We start from the raw sequence: 17,728 nt of genomic DNA, 5'->3' as shown, positions 1-17,728 counted from the left end.
GTGCGCGTAGAATTGACGCTTCGTTACATTTTTGGAGAGGTGCACGTCAGGGCACGACGTAAGTCCAAGTATAAATTGGGCTTTACCTCTGTTTAATGCAATCTTAGTGTATGTGGGAAACCATGGCATGACCAAACCTAAGCTACTATCAGAGAAGTAACGTTGGTCGACTTATATCTCATGACCTCTGACTACATAGACTGTTTCAGCTGCTAAAAGACACCTGTTGATACCTGTTAAGAAAAAAAACAAGAAAACTGGACTCGTTTTAACAAGCTAGATAAAAGGTAATGCCCTGGCAGTGGCAAATAGCTTTGTTTTAATATTTGATTTGATTACATTAATGTTTAAGTTGAGATTTACAATAAATATTTTATTGCTGTGTAAAGGGAATACTGCTGGTAAAAGCACCTTATTTGTTTAAAGTTTTTGCAAACCACATGTTATTACACTTTTGTGTATATAGCAGTACATTTAAATCAAAAGTGAGTAATACACTACTTTAGAATTCATTATTAAAGTTTGCGCGTAACAATGCGATTAATCGCGATTATTTGCAAGAAAATCATGCAATTAATCTCGATTTAAAATTTTAATCGTTGCCCAGCACTAATATATATATATATATATATATACACTCACCTAAAGGATTATTAGGAACACCATACTAATACTGTGTTTGACCCCCTTTCGCCTTCAGAACTGCCTTAATTCTACAGTACGTGGCAATTGATTCAACAAGGTGCTGAAAGCATTCTTTAGAAATGTTGGCCCATATTGATAGGATAGCATCTTGCAGTTGATGGAGATTTGTGGGATGCACATCCAGGGCACGAAGCTCCCGTTCCACCACATCCCAAAGATGCTCTATTGGGTTGAGATCTGGTCACTGTGGGGACCATTTTAGTACAGTGAACTCATTGTCATGTTCAAGAAACCAATTTGAAATGATTCGAGCTTTGTGGCATGGTGCAATGTCCTGCTGGAAGTAGCCATCAGAGGATGGGTACATGGTGCCCATAAAGGGATGGACATGGTCAGAAACAATGCTCAGGTAGGCCGTGGCATTTAAACGATGCCCATTTGGCACTAAGGGACCTAAAGTGTGCCAAGAAAACATCCCCCACACCATTACACCACCACCACCAGCCTGCACAGTGGTAACAAGGCATGATGGATCCATGTTCTCATTCTGTTTACGCCAAATTCTGACTCTACCATCTGAATGTCTCAACAGAAATCGAGACTCATCAGACCAGGCAACATTTTTCCAGTCTTCAACTGTCCAATTTTGGTGAGCTCTTGCAAATTGTAGCCTCTTTTTCCTATTTGTAGTGGAGATGAGTGGTACCCGGTGGGGTCTTCTGCTGTTGTAGCCCATCCGCCTCAAGGTTGTGCGTGTTGTGGCTTCACAAATGCTTTGCTGCATACCTCGGTTGTAATGAGTGGTTATTTCAGTAAAAGTTGCTCTCCTATCAGCTTGAATCAGCCGGCCCATTCTCCTCTGACCCCTAGCATCAACAAGGCATTTTCGCCCACAGGACTGCTGCATACTGGATGTTTTTCCCTTTTCACACCATTCTTTGTAAACCCTAGAAATGGTTGTGCGTGAAAATCCCAGTAACTGAGCAGATTGTGAAATACTCAGACTGGCCCGTCTGGCACCAACAACCATGCCACGCTCAAAATTGCTTAAATCACCTTGCTTTCCCATTCTGACATTCAGTTTGGAGTTCAGGAGATTGTCTTGACCAGGACCACACCCCTAAATGCATTGAAGCAACTGCCATGTGATTGGTTGATTAGATAATTGCATTAATGAGAAATTGAACAGGTGTTCCTAATAATCCTTTAGGTGAGTGTATATATACTACAAAATTGGTTCACAGTTGGAAACATCTAGAAAACAATCTGTATTTTTCCACTTGTATTTTTGCTTGCAAATTGTATAATATCCAAGGTAAACATTTCTAGTAATTGTGTAGTTAATTCACATACTGTATTTTCAGAAAGTTTTGGATATGTATCCTCTCCCCAAATTTGTCACTAATAAAACACAATAAAAATAATTTAAAGAGAAGGCTTATAAGATTTTGTTTACATCTACCTTGTAAATATATTCTTTGCTATTTTATTAAAAAGTTTACAATTACAACAATTAAAATTGTAACAATATTTCAAGTGTAATCTTTCTTTGTAAAAACTAAAGTATACATTTTATCATACGTATTTCAAGGATTCATTAATTTGAATAAGGTCTACATTGGAACAAACACTATAAAAACTATAAAAACAAAAGCTTATTTGATGTGGCAGTAGTCTATTTTACAGTAAAAAGTTTATAACAAAAACTATTCAACGAAATGTTGTCTTTCATATTTCGTCTGTAACATAGGCATATCGTTCCGATCTCATGAAAGTGCGTATCTATAGCACAAATTTAATTTCTCGTACCAAAAATAGTTTTTGCGTGCATACGCAGTTTACGCGTACATATGATACGCACTTTATGGGTGTAATACACACGCACTCCACACCCCTAATCCTACCCAAGGGGTTTACAGTGTGTATCATTTGCACGCAAAAACTATATTTGGCGTAGGATGGTACGAGAAATTTAATTTGTGCTATAGATAGGCTACTCACTTTCATGAGATTGTGTTGTTTTTATGATATATTAGGGCATATAAATGTTCATTTGCAGTTTAAGTTGCTATATAAAGACATTTTATTTCAACATATTTAAGTTGATTTTTACTCATCTCAGTATCGCAATATAGTTTGGTAAAAGCTGTTCATTCATTCACACACAGAAAGCGATTAATATTTAAACAGTCTTTTTGCGGTTTACATAGGCTATTCCATATCGCGATTACAACAAAGCACTTAATAATAAAAAACTTACTACATCAGCTTGATCCGTTGCTCCTCAAAATGAACTTAAACCAGCACTTCTGATGTATCCCAGGATTATTCCTCACAGCCTCGCAAGACAACGTAAAGTACTGTAATCTGATTAAACTTGTGTTTTATCGAGTTGATGTGGGGCGTTCACACGTTTGCATGTATCGCCTCAGATCATTTGCGTTTGAATAGCGCGCTCTCCGTGGGCGTGATCAAATTAAAAGATAAAGAGCTGATATGAGAACGACTGACATCTCTCTCTTTTCATATAGATTACATTTACATTTTACATTTAGTCATTTAGCAGACGCTTTTATCCAAAGCGACTTACATCTGAGGACTAAAGCAAGCGAGTCATCGTGAAGAGGGAAGAACGACGCAAGAAGTGCTCAAAATACAAAGTTCAGGCATTTCTCAGAGTAGCAAAAGCCAGACAAGGGAAGATTTAAAAGGGAAGGAAAGATTTAAAAGAGAATTTTTTTTTTTATTATTATTATTATTTTTTTATGTTAAGTACTCACGGAAGAGATGAGTACTTCAGTTGTCTTTTGAATGCTGTCAGGGATTCTGCATTACGGACGAGGGTGGGGAGTTCATTCCACCAGCATGGAACCGTGAATGAGAATGTTCTGGAGAGTGATTTAGTGCCTCGCTGTGATGGCACCACGAGCCGTCGCTCCTTGGCCGATCGTAGGCTTCTGGTAGGGACGTAGACTTGTAGTAGGGAGTGAAAGTAGGACGGAGCTGAGTCTGTGGTAGATCTGTAAGCAAGCGTCAAAGCTTTGAATTTGATGCGAGCAGCGAGTGGTAGCCAATGCAGGGAGATGAACAGCGGAGTGACGTGGGCCCTTTTGGGCTCGTTGAAGACCAGGCGGGCTGCAGCATTCTGGATCATTTGTAGAGGTTTAGTAACACATGATGGAAGTCCAGCCAGAAGAGCATTGCAGTAATCAAGCCTAGAAATGACCAGGGCCTGGACAAGAAGTTGTGTTCCATGCTCAGTTAGGAAAGGCCTGATCTTCCTGATGTTATACATTGCAAACCTGCATGATCGAGCTGTCTTTGTAATGTGGTCTGTGAAGGTCAGCTGGTCATCAAATATTACTCCAAGATTTCTGACTGACCTTGATGGGGTGATTGAGGATGACTCTAACTGGATAGTGAAGTCGTGCTGTAGAGACGGATTGGCAGGGAGGACGAGAAGCTCAGTCTTTGCCAGGTTGAGCTGCAGGTGATGTACCTTCATCCATGCCGAGATGTCCGCCAGACAGTTTGAGATCCGTGCAACTACTGTGGGATCATCTGGTTGAAATGAGAGGTAGAGCTGTGTGTCATCAGCATAGCAATGGTAAGAGAAACCATGTGCCTGTATGATGGATCCCAATGATGTGCTGTAGATGGAGAAGAGGAGTGGTCCAAGAACTGAACCCTGAGGAACCCCTGTGTTCAGTTGATGTGCTTTGGATACCTCGCCTCTCCATGTAACCCTGAAGGACCTACCTGTGAGATAGGACTCAAACCAGTGGAGGGAAGTTCCTTTGATGCCCAGTGATGAGAGGGTGGACAGAAGGATCTGATGATTCACAGTGTCGAAGGCAGCAGAAAGATCCAGCAGAATTTATTACATAAACAGAGAATATTTGTTTGTTTTTTTATGAATTAGACCATTTAAAAGCACACACTTAATTATTATAAAGATATATTGCTCATGCCTGGGAGAATAGTATTCGCTGAGTTTTGTTTAACTTTAGAGACGTGCTCCAAAAAAAAAGTTCACGGAGACGGAGAGGCAGAACGCACACCCTGTTTATTTAAGTGGGCACATAAAAAAGAAGATATTCAACAGTTTATTTTTTCATATTTCTTAAGTCTGTATGACCAAAAATCAAGCGTGTTTGCCGACCCCAGAGGGTTGAAGTGATTCTGCAGTACTGATAGTCACACTGAAAAACACACTTTGACATCGTGATATACATTTAACACCCTTAACTTTAAACACACTCAATCTCAGCACAGTCAGGATTAACACAGTCCATTCATTTTAATTTTAGGAGAAAACTGGATACTGTAGAGATTTTTCTCCAGGTTTAAAGTCTACATCATGTCAATGTCACAGATTATGATGGAGAAACGCTATAGTCCATCGATGACACGTCAGTGTCTGTATTATTAATGAGACTGCGTGTTCTTATCCTATGAGAAGACATTTCTCTTATTCATGACAGCACATGGTGTTTTTCTATGACAGACGCTTCAACCTGTAAAATACCTGCAGTAGTTTAGAGAGGCGTTAATGGGTCGCAAGTGTGTGTGTCTACAGTGCAAGAGTTGAGGGTGTTGCAGGCTTCCACCGTGATGCTGTCAGGCCGACACAATCAAATTGTGTGTGTGTGTGTAACAAGCGTTTCTCTGAGGAAATCTTCTAATTCTACAAGATATGGTGTAAAAGCGTCTGAGTGCTGCCCTCTTCAGGTTGAACGGTGGCTACTGCAGTGGAATTTTCCTATTGGAAGTTGTGGTGTTGTGTGACGTAAGCAGGCACCAGCCATTGGCTCAGCCCCTGGTATAAAAGCATCTTGCTTGATAAACTTAAACAAAACTCTGCGAATACTAGTCACACAGGCATAAGCAATATATCTTTATAAACATTTAAGTCTTTGCTATTAAATGATCTAATTCAAAACAAATATACTCTGTTTATGTAATCTGTATGAAAAGATAGAGATGTCAGTCTTTCTCATGGCAACTCATTATCTGCTAATGTGAACACGCCTACAGAGAGCGCGCGCTATTGAAACGTGAAACCCCCCCCCCCCCCCCCCCCCCCCCCCCCCCAGCCCGTGCTCAGCCCCGGTTCGTCCCCTCTATCTCCGCTGGGCTCTGCCCACTTCTCCAGTATTTTTCAGATATTGCCAGTGGGTGGAGTCAGGCTCTGACCAGGGGTTGAGTTACCCTTTAATAACTGAATCATTCCTATTTTATTTCTATTTGAGCTGTTCATAAACAATATAGTCTACTTAAAAATTTGGTTCTCGCACATTTATGAGCTCGGTCGCTGTCAATACGCACCAGAGAGAGGTTAACACACCGTTGAATATTATTGGCTTCAGGACACGCTATAACTGAGAAAAAAACAGCACTGCCCCCTACTGGTAATGTACGTCATGTGCCAGAGAACTTCACTACGGGCCGTTTCATAACAAATGAAACCTTATTGTGGTGTTGACTAATAATCCATCATGACATCATGACTTTGCGTAAACATACACGCTACTTTCAAGTCAAGTGGCGTGTTATCTATACGCATTTTGAGCTATCCGCGTGTATGTCCACGCCGAAATCTTTTGCGTGTATGTCTACGCCATTAAATGTCCGAGTGATTCCGCGTGTATGTGTACGCCGTTAAATGTCCGAGCGAAACGAAGCAAAATCTATATCTACATCTGTGGAGCGATATTTCTTTTCCTAGGATGGTAGGAGAAGACTCATAAATGGTATTAACCCCAGTGACGGGTAGGTTTAGGGACGGGGTTGGGGTAGGTCATATATTTATATATACATAATACAGTAATATAACGTTAAGTCAAAGGCGTTGATAAACACGCTGAAAAGCGATTATGCGTGTTGATAGCACGCCAAAAATGGAAATACGAATTGGCGTGTCATACATACGCCATTTCATGAGATCAGTCTGAATAATCCATCTCTGTGAGTCCATGTAATGCAAGTGGATTCAAAAACCACACAAAGTGAACACGACGGTAATCCATAAACCCCAGCTGATGAATCAATGCTTCTGAAGTGAAACAATAGGTGTAAGAAATACAAATATTTAAAACTTTTTACAATATAAACCTTTGCTTCCGGCCAACACACACGCATTCAATAGTTCATGTTTGACTTAAACGTCAGCACGTTTTGAAGCGTGATATAAGCGAACTGTGAAACTCAGAGGAATGCCGCTCATCTGTGCTTCCGCATCACTTCTTGTGTGAGCTTCAGAATGCACTTGTAACTGGCCATAAGAAAAACTTAATATCTTAATATACAAGATTTTAAGCACTTACCATTGTCATGTGACTCGGATTACATAATTTTCAAACTGTTATGTAAAGTCATTAAAAAAATTAGCGCGCACAAGAAGCAAGATGGGTGTTTTTTACGTAATTTTGTGTGTATTTGACCATTCAAACGGCACAAACTGTCAGGCAGCACAAGAAGACATTGTGCGAGTGCCGATTTGAGTTCTAATGTGTTTTTAAACCATCAAGCCCTTCCTTATTGTTCTTTTATCCATGCTTCTTAAAGGTCCCCTGACATGGGGTTATTTTATTATTTTATAATGTTTCCTGGGTTGCCCTTATAATGTTAGTATGTTTTTTAGATAAAAATAGTCATAATTTAGAATTAAAAGGCAATTTTCCTAGCCTGATTTTAGCCTCTGATTTGAACGCTCTGTTTGAAGGGGCGAGTCTGCTGTGGGATTCAGTGTAACCGCCCACTGCTGTGATGGGCTGCTGTGGGATTCAGTGTAGCCAGCCACTGCTGTGATTGGCTGACATGCTTGCATATGAAATAGCTATGTATTACATGCGAAACTTTCTCGAATACTTTTACTACAGCTATTATACGTTTTTACTATTACAGCTATCAAGATTAACGAATCGTGAGAAGTTTTTTAAGTATTTAGATCTATTCCCATCACATAAAATGTTGCCGTGATGAGCATTGAGCAAGCAGATGACAGTCTGTTGATCGCGAGATAGAGATCTTAGCATTGCAACTCAGTTTCTGCTCTCTCTAATGCTTTCACCAATGCGAACACGATGATGTAAATACCTAATACAGTAAGAGCTTCGTTGTTCAGTGTAACGTGCGTCCTTGATTTCATAACGAGTTGTCCAAATAAACTCGCGCTGTGTGGAAAGATTGTTCTTTGATCGCTTTCTGTATAATTTGTTCAGAATTTAAATAAGATTATTTTCATCCTACTAAAAGAAACGATGTGAAGTTGATATTTTAGTCACTGGCTTGACTTACTGATGCATAAACAGTATTGAACGATTTTGGGAGAAAGACTAACTTCCCTGTCTGAACTTGAACAATTAGGCTACACATCAGAAATTGTTGCTTGGTAGCTCGATCGATTTATTTTCAGACGTTCATCGAGTTGAGAAAACAGTCGTCGGTGAAATGTTTGGACCATACACAACTTGTCGGTGCATTTCCAGAGAAAATAAAATTAACCCATTGTTTCTTCAGAGGCTCGGATGAAGGAACTAAAAAATACTTTTGTGTTAATTTGTACATCCGAACACTGATCAACTGCCATGCTTCGCACGTTTGCAAGCCATGATATCTCTCGAGGAAAAACTCAAATCTCAAAGCTATTTCTCTAGGAAAAACTAAAATCGCGCCGGCGCGTTCGTACTTCCTGTTCCTAGCTCGTTTTCTCATGGGCGAGCCAAATTCTCCGGGTGGGCAAAGCAAAGAAAGGGGAGGTAACCTTTCCCCCGTATGACGTCATACGGGGGAGATTCAAGATCAGCGCGTCTGAGCTGCAGAGAAGAGAAAAATCGCCAAAGCTTGGTTTACACCGATTGAAAATTCTAGACACGAGGGGACCAAATACAGGCTAGGAGAACTCATATTAATGTTAAATAAACCTCAGAAAGTGAAAATTTCATGTCAGGGGACCTTTAATCACTCTAAAGTTTCAATAACTTGAAGAAATTCGCTCAAAATGTTTACAAATACATTAAGCTCACACATGTACAGAGACGCACACACACAAATACACTAGGACTGGGACGATGCACCTATCTCCTGATTCGATATTACTTGGGTGCTGATTCAATATGTTTTGCGATTTGCGATTGTTTCTATCAAAAACTGATTTACTCTTTTTCGATCGCTACCGTAGACATCTGTGTTTATATTTGCAATTTAAACTTTTATCCCAGTACTTCTATTTAAGCTGTTTCATGACGACTCTCTCCGGGTCAGTGGCAGCGCCAACACAGATTTAAAATGTTGCGATATGATTTTGTCAAAGGTTTAATCGTGCAGCTCTACTGTCTTATCTCTCTCTCTCAGTATATGAGTAGCACGAGGGCTTTTCAGTGCATTCAGTCTCACGTCTCTTCCACGCGTCCACTTGAAATGGATATTACGACAGTCATAGATAACGACACACTTCATCCTCTGTTGGAACAAAAGTGGCTAACTTCTGTCAACCTCGTCTATAAGCAAGGACAAAACTAAAGCAATTTAATTTGAATCAATATTGATTCTGGAATAAAAACATCTATTTTTTATCTATTTTAAAATCGTGAGTCAAAATATTGCGATACTTTGGTGAGTCGATTTTTTTATTCCCAGTCCTAACACACACAAGTTACTTAAAATGTTTACAAATACATTTTACACACACACACACACACACACACACACACACACACACACACACACACACACACACACACACACACACACACACACACACACACTCTCAATCACACACACATGTTGGGTTTCCATGTTTTATGGTGATTTCCCATAGAAATAATGATTTTTATACTGTACAAACTGTATGTTGAATCCCCTAATCCTAACTGATGTAATTTAACAACTTGAACTAATGAGTATTTGTATATATTTAATATTGACAGCATTATGTTATTTATTGTTTATCTCTGGATATAGGCTTAATGTGTGTCATTGTTCTCTACAGGTTGTATAATTGTGGTGTGACAGATGAAGGTTGTGCTGCTCTGGCTTCAGCTCTGAGGTCAAACCCCTCACACCTGAGAAAACTGAATCTGTCTGGGAATAAACTAGGAGACTCAGGAGTGAAGCTGTTCTCTGCTGGACTGGAGAATCCTCACTCTAAACTGGAGAAACTGTGGTAAGATCATACGTGACTCACATGAAACTCACTGTGAATACATCAAGTATAATCAAAATGGAATAAAATGCAGAGAAATAACTATTTCATTAATTACAAGCAAAGCTATTAAAACAACATGATCAAATGCATCAAATTATTTTTATGTCTGTTCATATGATGTAAGAGAATTAATATTTGTAAAGCGTTTGCTCTATTTCTCCTGCCGCTGTGAGTTCATGTGTTTGATCTGTAAATGCTTGAACGCTTGAGCTGCTCCTCATTAAGGTGATTCTGCAGGACTGATAGTCACACTGAAAAACACACTTTGACATCGTGAAATACATTTTACACCCTTAACTTTAAACAAACTCAATCTCAGCACAGTCAGGATTAACACAGTCCATTCATTTTAATTTTAGGGGGAAACTAGATACTGTAGAGATTTTTCTCCAGGTTTAAAAAAATCTACATCATGTCAACGTCACAGATTATGATGGAGAAACACTATAGTACATTGATGACGCGTCAGTGTCTGTATTATTACTAAAACTGTGTGTTCTTATCCTATGAGAAGACATTTCTCTTATTCATGACAGCACATGGTGTTTTTCTATGACAGACGCTTCAACCTGTAAAATCCCGCAGTAGTTTAGAGAGGCGTTCATGGGTCGCAAGTGTGTGTGTCTATAGTGCAAGAGTTGAGGGTGTTGCAAGCTTCCCCCGTGATGCTGTCAGGCCGAGACTCGCTGCGGGCGTTTGGTTGGCCAGAAACTACAGACACAATCAAACTGTGTGTGTGTGTGTAGCAAGCGTTTGGTTGGCCAGAAACTACCGACACAATCAAACTGTGTGTGTGTAACAAGCGTTTCTCTGAGGAGAGCTACGAGAATTTCTACCTTCTCTGTCACTATCCATCTTTATTGTCAGTGTCCTGAAGGTACGTCGATTTGTGATCTACGCAACCGGTTTTTATGACAGTTGTATGAGAAAATGATTGACATATTTATAGATTTATAGTGAATGTATATAAACATTTTATGGGCCCTATCTTGCACCCAGCGCAATTGACCGACGCATGTATCATTCGTATTTTGCACCCGTGCAAAGCGGACTTTTCCCTCCACAGACGCACGTCGGCAAACTAGGGAATGAACTTGCGCTCCCTGGGCGGTTCAGCGCAAATAAAGAGGCGTGTTCCGGGCGCAAACATTCCCTAGTGCTATTTTGCAACTCCAGAAAACAACTGCGCCACTGACCAGAAAAAAACTAGTCTAAAGTCAGTGGCGCGTTGCGCGTACATTCAGATACTATTTTAGGCGCGCATGCTTGGCCATAATACAGAGTGTGAACAACGCGCATACAACTGTAGATGATTCTCTCATCTACACAGACGCATTTTACTTTTTGCAAATGATACATTATTATAAGGAAAAATATCAAAACACGAGGGAAATCATTGTTGTGTCCATGACGATGGGAAAATAGGCATAAAGCTTACACAAATTACCCAAATTATTATATGCATGTTTAACCGAAGCTAATTTGGGTGGGTTTGTCCCATCCCCAATGTCACTTCTCTTTCTTTTACGGCCCTGACGAGAACATCGATCTCCTCGGCTGTGAACTGATTCTGAAGCGCCTGGTAAATGCGCCGTTATAATAGTATTGCACCATGGAACAAGCGCACCTCGTTCATCATGCTCTTAAAGGGAATGTGATATGACGCTCTTATTGGTTTGTTTCCCGTTACGCCCAAACCACACCTATGAATAATGAAGCTACTTTAGACCAACCCCTTTTAGATTTGCGTCGAGCGCAAGAGTCATTTATCCCGCCGGTTAAATAGCAACAGCGCCGAGATCCGCCCACAAAGTTACTTGCGCTTTGCGCTTGACACTTGCGTTTTAGATCGTTAAAATAGGGCCCATACAGTTAAACGGAAAATACAGATAGTGTTCAATGATTTGGTAGGAATTGAACTGTCGGCTCTAAAATCCTCCAGTTTCCCCCTGATATGTAGTGAGAGCCGGCATGGGCAGATCACAGTTGCTTGTCCCTCTCTCTCTCTCCTCTGTCTCGCTCTGCAACACACACTCCCTTTCTTCTTCTCACAGCTGCACACACACATTTAAGAGGATTTTTCAGAATGATTGTGAGGTAGACTTGAGCTGAAAGAGGGGGTTTTCATGACTTTTTTTGTTCATTCCATTTAACCTCTTTTTTACAATTTTTCTATATTTTTATGTGATAAGTTTTAATTTGCTATATCAGCATTTATATAATCACTGAAAAAAAATGTCTCATCTCTTGAATTGCTAACTTGATATCGCAGCCTGTTCATTATTAAAATAAAATACAGTCAACCAAACATATAAAATGTTACAGCGCTCAATTTGAATAGTCTGTAATATAATCTGTGACGTTTAGCGTGACGGCCTCACTGTGTTGTTATATGGGAAAGATGATATTTTACGTCAATAATGCCAAGTACAAAGCTTAGTGTACATATTAGGCCTAATGCTACGTTCACACCAAACACGAATAGAGCGTCTGGCGTGAGTGATTTCCATGTTAAGTCATTGTAAAGACACGTTTACGCCGTACTAAAGGCACTCGTTACTAAAGATTTTAAGAACTATGTAAAAACTCCATAGTAACCATCTGTGACAACTACCAACCACCTAGTAACACCATAGTAACCACCAAAAATACCTTCGCAACCGCCCTGAACACCCTAGCAACTGTATAGAAACGCTCTAGTAACCACCCAAAATACCCTAGCAACCACCCGGAACACCTTAGCAACTGCCTAGCAACACCCTAGCAACCACCCAGAATACCTTAGCAATGCCCTAGCAATCACCCAGAATACCTTAGCAACCGCCTAGCAACACCATAGCAACCACCCAGAACACCCTAGCAACGCCCGAGCAACCATCTGTGACAACTACCAACCACGTAGCAACACCCTAGCAACCACCCAGCAACACCCTAGCAACCACCCAGAATATCCTAGCAAACGCCCAGCAACCACCCAGAACACCCTAGTAACGCCCTAGCAATCACCTGAACAACATGAATAAGCCATATCTCAGCACCAGAACATTATACAGACATGTTTGTTGGCTCGTATGGAATCATTTACCACACTCTAGCAACCGAGTGGTGAGTTTTGCCACTGCAAGCACCACTCACATTTTCTTCAGGAAATGTACAATCTAATCTAGATTATATGAAACATTATTATTAGTCTAATGTAAAGACAACGAACAGACTTTAGTCCATAAGAACATAGTTCGTGTCTGGACGCGCGAATGGGTTCAAAATGTTCAAGCGTCCAACGTGATAGAAGCGAATTTGACGCTCTACTCGCGTTTGGTGTGAACGCAGCATTATAGTTTAGCTTGATTCGCAAATAATAAAACATTTGGATTCGTTGCGAATGAGAAATGTAGGCTTTTTCACTTTAAATTAATTAGTTTGGCATCTTATTTAGTTTTATTTAAATAAAAAAACCTGTTTCTCGCCTTGAATATATATCCATAGAAGCTGACATGGCATTAAAAAAAGAAAAGATAGATATTATTAGTAGTAGTAGTATTATAGCCCAAATATTATTATTATAAACTATTTCCATAGAAATAATGATTTTTATACTGTACAAACTGTATATTGAATCCCCTAATCCTAACTGATGTAATTTAACAACTTGAACTAATGAGTACAGAGCCGATCCTGACCTCCCTGGGGCCCTAAGCAAAAATCTGTTAAGGGGCCCTCTTACCTGACCCTTGAGCCATGTAAACCATTTGCCATTGCCACACAGTCACACCTGACACCCCAGTTCTCCCACTATAATCCTCCCTCGTTTAGTTAGTACTAATGAAAATGTAAGTCCTGACATCAGAAATAGACATGTTTTAAATGAATATCAATAATTCACATTTAAAATAGTACAAATTTAATTATTGATATCAAAAATGCATCCTGCGAATTAATAAAAGCTAAAGTGGCTTGCCATTGCATGTCACTGTGTTTAAATGATAAAAGCAATAATTGATACTTGATGGTTATTATTTACTGAGGGATGTGCATCCATATTGACCAGTATGTCCAGCCAATCAACATTTTAAAAGCAATATCAATGTCAATAAATTGCTTTCCATCTTGCTTCATTGCAGAGTTGTAACTAAATTGACTGGGAGACTAGATAATCATTGTTTTGTTTTAAAAGTATGAGCGCCTAATGAGGAGTGCCATCACGCCCATATTGTACTGGTAACTGGTCCCCATAGATGTTTTACTGGAAAGTGCACGTTTCATTTCGTGCACGCGTATATGGACTCATGTTAACGCGCGACGCGGTTATCTATTCCGAGCTGCAGTTTAGAAACAAACACCGTTGCCCTTTGTATTATCAAACGTAATCTCATGAAAGTGCGTATCTATACCACAAATTTAATTTCTCGTGCTATTTATATGCCAAAAATGTTTTTTGCGTGCATATGCTATGCGCTGTAAATCTCTTGGGTAGGATTAGGGGTGTGGAGTGCGTGCATATTACACGCCAAAAAGTGGGTATCATATGCACGCGAAAACTGCGTAGGCCTATCATATGCAGGCAAAAACTATTTTTGGCGTATAAATGGCACGAGAAATTAAATTCGTGGTATAGATACGCACTTTCAATTCACTCACATGGTGTTTTTTTTTCTCAGTCTCTCTTTACGGACCAGAAGGATAGTTCCGCTTAATTATCTCATCGATGTTGTAAACTTTGATTGACGCGCTTTGAGACGAGGGGGAGGCGGGGCCTTGAGTTATTTGCGGGGCCCTACGCAACTTGCGTAGTGTGCGTATAGGGAGGATCGGCTCTGAATTAGTATTTGTATATATTTAATATTGACAGCATTATGTTATTTATTTTTTAAGTGTCATGTTTATCTCTGGATATAGGCTTAATGTGGGTCATTGTTCTCTACAGGTTGAGGAGATGTGGTGTGACAGGTGAAGGTTGTGCTGCTCTGGCTTCAGCTCTGAGATCAAACCCCTCACACCTGAGAAAACTGTATCTGTCTGGGAATAAACTAGGAGACTCAGGAGTGAAGCTTTTCTCTGCTGGACTGGTGAATCCTCACTGTAAACTGGAGTTTCTGGGGTAAGATCATCTCTACCATACAGACTCAGAGTGAATAAGGATTAAAGGGTTAGTTCACCCAAAAATACACCTACCTCATGTCGTTCCAAGCCCGTAATGTCTGGGATTAGATTGTTTTCTGACACCATTTACGACTCTGCGATCCTCTCCAGGAACATCGGAGACTCCTCTCCAATCACTTGGGCCAAGCATCAAAGGAATTCCAAGCCCCCCCCCGTTGTGTGCTTCACACACGCAAATTCACCCTAGAGACTACGAAGCCATCTCACACACACATACACAGACTTTTTCATTAACTTCCTCATATAAAGACATTACTAAGATATATTTTATATCTTTTTATGTTGGCCTGCTTGGCCATGTCATATTGGGGTATCTATTTTATCGTAGTATTAAATGAACTATAAGTGCTCGTAATAATGCATTAACATGTATCTTTGTAATTCCTATTCGTTTTATATGTCTGCTTGGTACCGTTTTGATCCTCTCGGCCGAACTGAGTAAGTCGCATACAGGAGATTACAGTAAAATGTATGATTCTATGTGCAACAGCTTTCTTGAGTCGAAAGGACAACTTTTAATGCCGCCATAAACTATGCAGATGAGCCCCCTTGACAGGACAAAGAGAGTCTTTTCCCTCTTGAATATCTCTAAGGTGATTGGTCATTCACCCTAAAGGAGGTGTGAACTTCATTGTCCTTAAGAGGATGGAACGCCAGTTTCCTCCCTCTCTTCAACGCTCTTCAACTTCCTCTTGTAACGAATCACACAATAATAATATACATAAAATGTATTTAAGGGGGGCCGGAAGGCCAATTTAGCTCAAAAGGAATGATTCATCGATTTGCAATGAATCTTGACCGAATCACTATGGAACCGAGCAAATGACTCGTTTAGAGTTCATTTGAACGGGTCGTAATTATAACCTTGGCAACAGATATGAATATCCAATCTATAGTGAAACACTATGTATTAGCAAGGTAACTTTAGATCGACAGTACAAGACATTAAATGTGCAAGCACAACACAAGGCAAATATCTTTTCAAATATATTGACGACTTTATTAACTATTCTAAACACATAAAACTAAGGTCTAAACACAATCACACACACGCATTCATACAAGGCGCAGAGGAAGAGAGAGAGAGAGAGAGAGTTTTCAGAGTGAGATGCACTTTGTAAGACATGACCTGAACGAACCACCAAGCATTAATTTAAACCTTCGTTTCTTAGACAGGTTATTCAATTTACATTTAAAGCACCAGTTCAGTTAAGAGTCTGGAGTAGCTGCTACTTGCTTGTCTTTGCGTTGCTTAGGGAATTCCCTTTTTGCGGTGCTTCGTCAAAGGGGTTTCCCGACCGGGTCCGTGTGGCTGGTTGTCTTTGAAGTGCCTGGATGGAAGTTTCTGAACAGCCGGTCACGTGTAATTGGCAGGCGAATAAGAGTCTTTACAGTTCGAAGCGCGTTGCAGGAGAGACGTTTAAACGAACTTCGCAGCAACTTAACGTTGAACCGAGACTTTTATGAAAAAAGAAAATAAAGGAAGAAATGAAAGTAAGACGAGTTAGATGGCTTGAATGAGCTGTTTCAACCCCGATCTTGATGGGTTATTTGTCTGCTGGTCTAATTTGGTCTGGTCGATGTAGAAGCGTGCGAACACGCTCTTTGTTGTTTTCAGAGAGAAGCACGAACAGGAACACTCTCTTGCTGTTGCTAGAGAGAGGCGCAAAACTTAATTCAACACCGAACCGAACTCAAAACCGAACGGCAACCCCGAACTGCTCTCTGAACCGAATTTCTTTTTCGACAACTCTAAACTCCTTTGTTCGGGTCTTTAACTTAAACGTTAGTCCAACCTCTTTTAGAGAATTCTGACCAATGAGACAATGGCATCATTTTAGGAGGTGGATCGTTCCTACTTATCGTTATCTGGGATCTGCTTGGGTTCCAGCACTTAGCAGAGAACAAGAGACCCCAGTTTAAACATTATAGATTATTATAATCATACAAAACATTTTACACAGATTTCAAACAAGCCACCTTTTGAATTAAGTGCATACGATTCTTTTGATTGGAAGCACGATACCCTTTCATCCATACACACAGTTATATCACAATTACATGATTTATATGTGATCTACGCATAATACAAACATGAATTGTAGGAACAACAAGAATTATGATGTTTGATTAAGTCCACGGAGCATTGTTCTGCGTGAGTTTTAATGGGTTTGATATGTAAAGTCTGTGTAAGTCTCTCACGTTCCATGGAAGCGTGGTCTGTCTTACATCGCTGTCCTGCTCAGCAGTGGTGATGCTGAGGGAGGTCAAAGGTGGTCAGGCCCCTTGGTGGTCAGGCCTCGTCTCACCATTTCTGAGCAGCTTTGTCTTGCTTAAGGATGAAACAGTGACAACGTTCTTCCTGTTTAGGCTTATCTCTGATGCCTGCGGGGCCATAAAAGACTTCTCTGGGGGGTTTTCTAGACAATTTGGAGCCAGTCTTGTGACTTTGGAATGTGGTATTCAGATCCGAAATGCTGAATCACATTTGAATGAATCCCATGAGAGATTAGAAAGATTAATTCGTGTTTGGTTCATCCTTAAAGTCTCTACATATTCCCCCCTTCGATCGATGATGGGTTGAGAAGAAGACATCATTGAACGCTGGAGAAACAGAAGAAGCAAACACACACAGCAAACAACACGGCAACCACCTCCAAGACTGGTCACTTTACTGGTGCAGGGCATTAGATTATCTAGGCCTAAAACAGGTTC

The 17,728-nt window shown here is 40.2% G+C and overlaps 1 protein-coding gene and 1 long non-coding RNA gene across 12 annotated transcripts in view; one reads left to right on the top strand and one right to left on the bottom strand.

The window, feature by feature from the left end:
- Positions 1 to 17,728, top strand: part of LOC130085719 (NACHT, LRR and PYD domains-containing protein 12-like) — a 61,499-nt gene that overhangs the window by 24,255 nt on the left and 19,516 nt on the right. For 6 of the 11 annotated variants that reach the window (XM_056251637.1, XM_056251635.1, XM_056251636.1 and 3 more), the window contains 2 exons: positions 9,638 to 9,811; positions 14,778 to 14,951. The exons of 2 other annotated variants lie outside the window; for them this stretch is intronic. In XM_056251637.1, the coding sequence (XP_056107612.1) occupies positions 9,638 to 9,811; positions 14,778 to 14,951 (348 nt within the window). The remainder of the gene's footprint in view (positions 1 to 9,637; positions 9,812 to 14,777; positions 14,952 to 17,728) is intronic. 3 more of the 11 variants (XM_056251642.1, XM_056251638.1, XM_056251643.1) reach the window with 2 other exon arrangements.
- On the bottom strand, positions 10,629 to 11,972 carry LOC130085733 (uncharacterized). The gene is made up of 2 exons (XR_008807163.1): positions 11,732 to 11,972; positions 10,629 to 10,841 (listed from the first exon to the last, which is right to left on the bottom strand). It is a non-coding gene; the product is annotated as an uncharacterized LOC130085733 (long non-coding RNA).

The sequence above is a fragment of the Rhinichthys klamathensis genome, unplaced genomic scaffold (assembly GCF_029890125.1).
Source record: "Rhinichthys klamathensis goyatoka isolate OS25496 unplaced genomic scaffold, OSU_Roscu_1.1 h1tg000087l_1, whole genome shotgun sequence".
In the NCBI taxonomy this organism is placed as follows: Eukaryota; Metazoa; Chordata; class Actinopteri; order Cypriniformes; family Leuciscidae; genus Rhinichthys; species Rhinichthys klamathensis.
The sequence above is the reverse complement of the archived record's forward strand: the minus strand, read 5'-3'. Positions and strand labels throughout refer to the sequence as shown.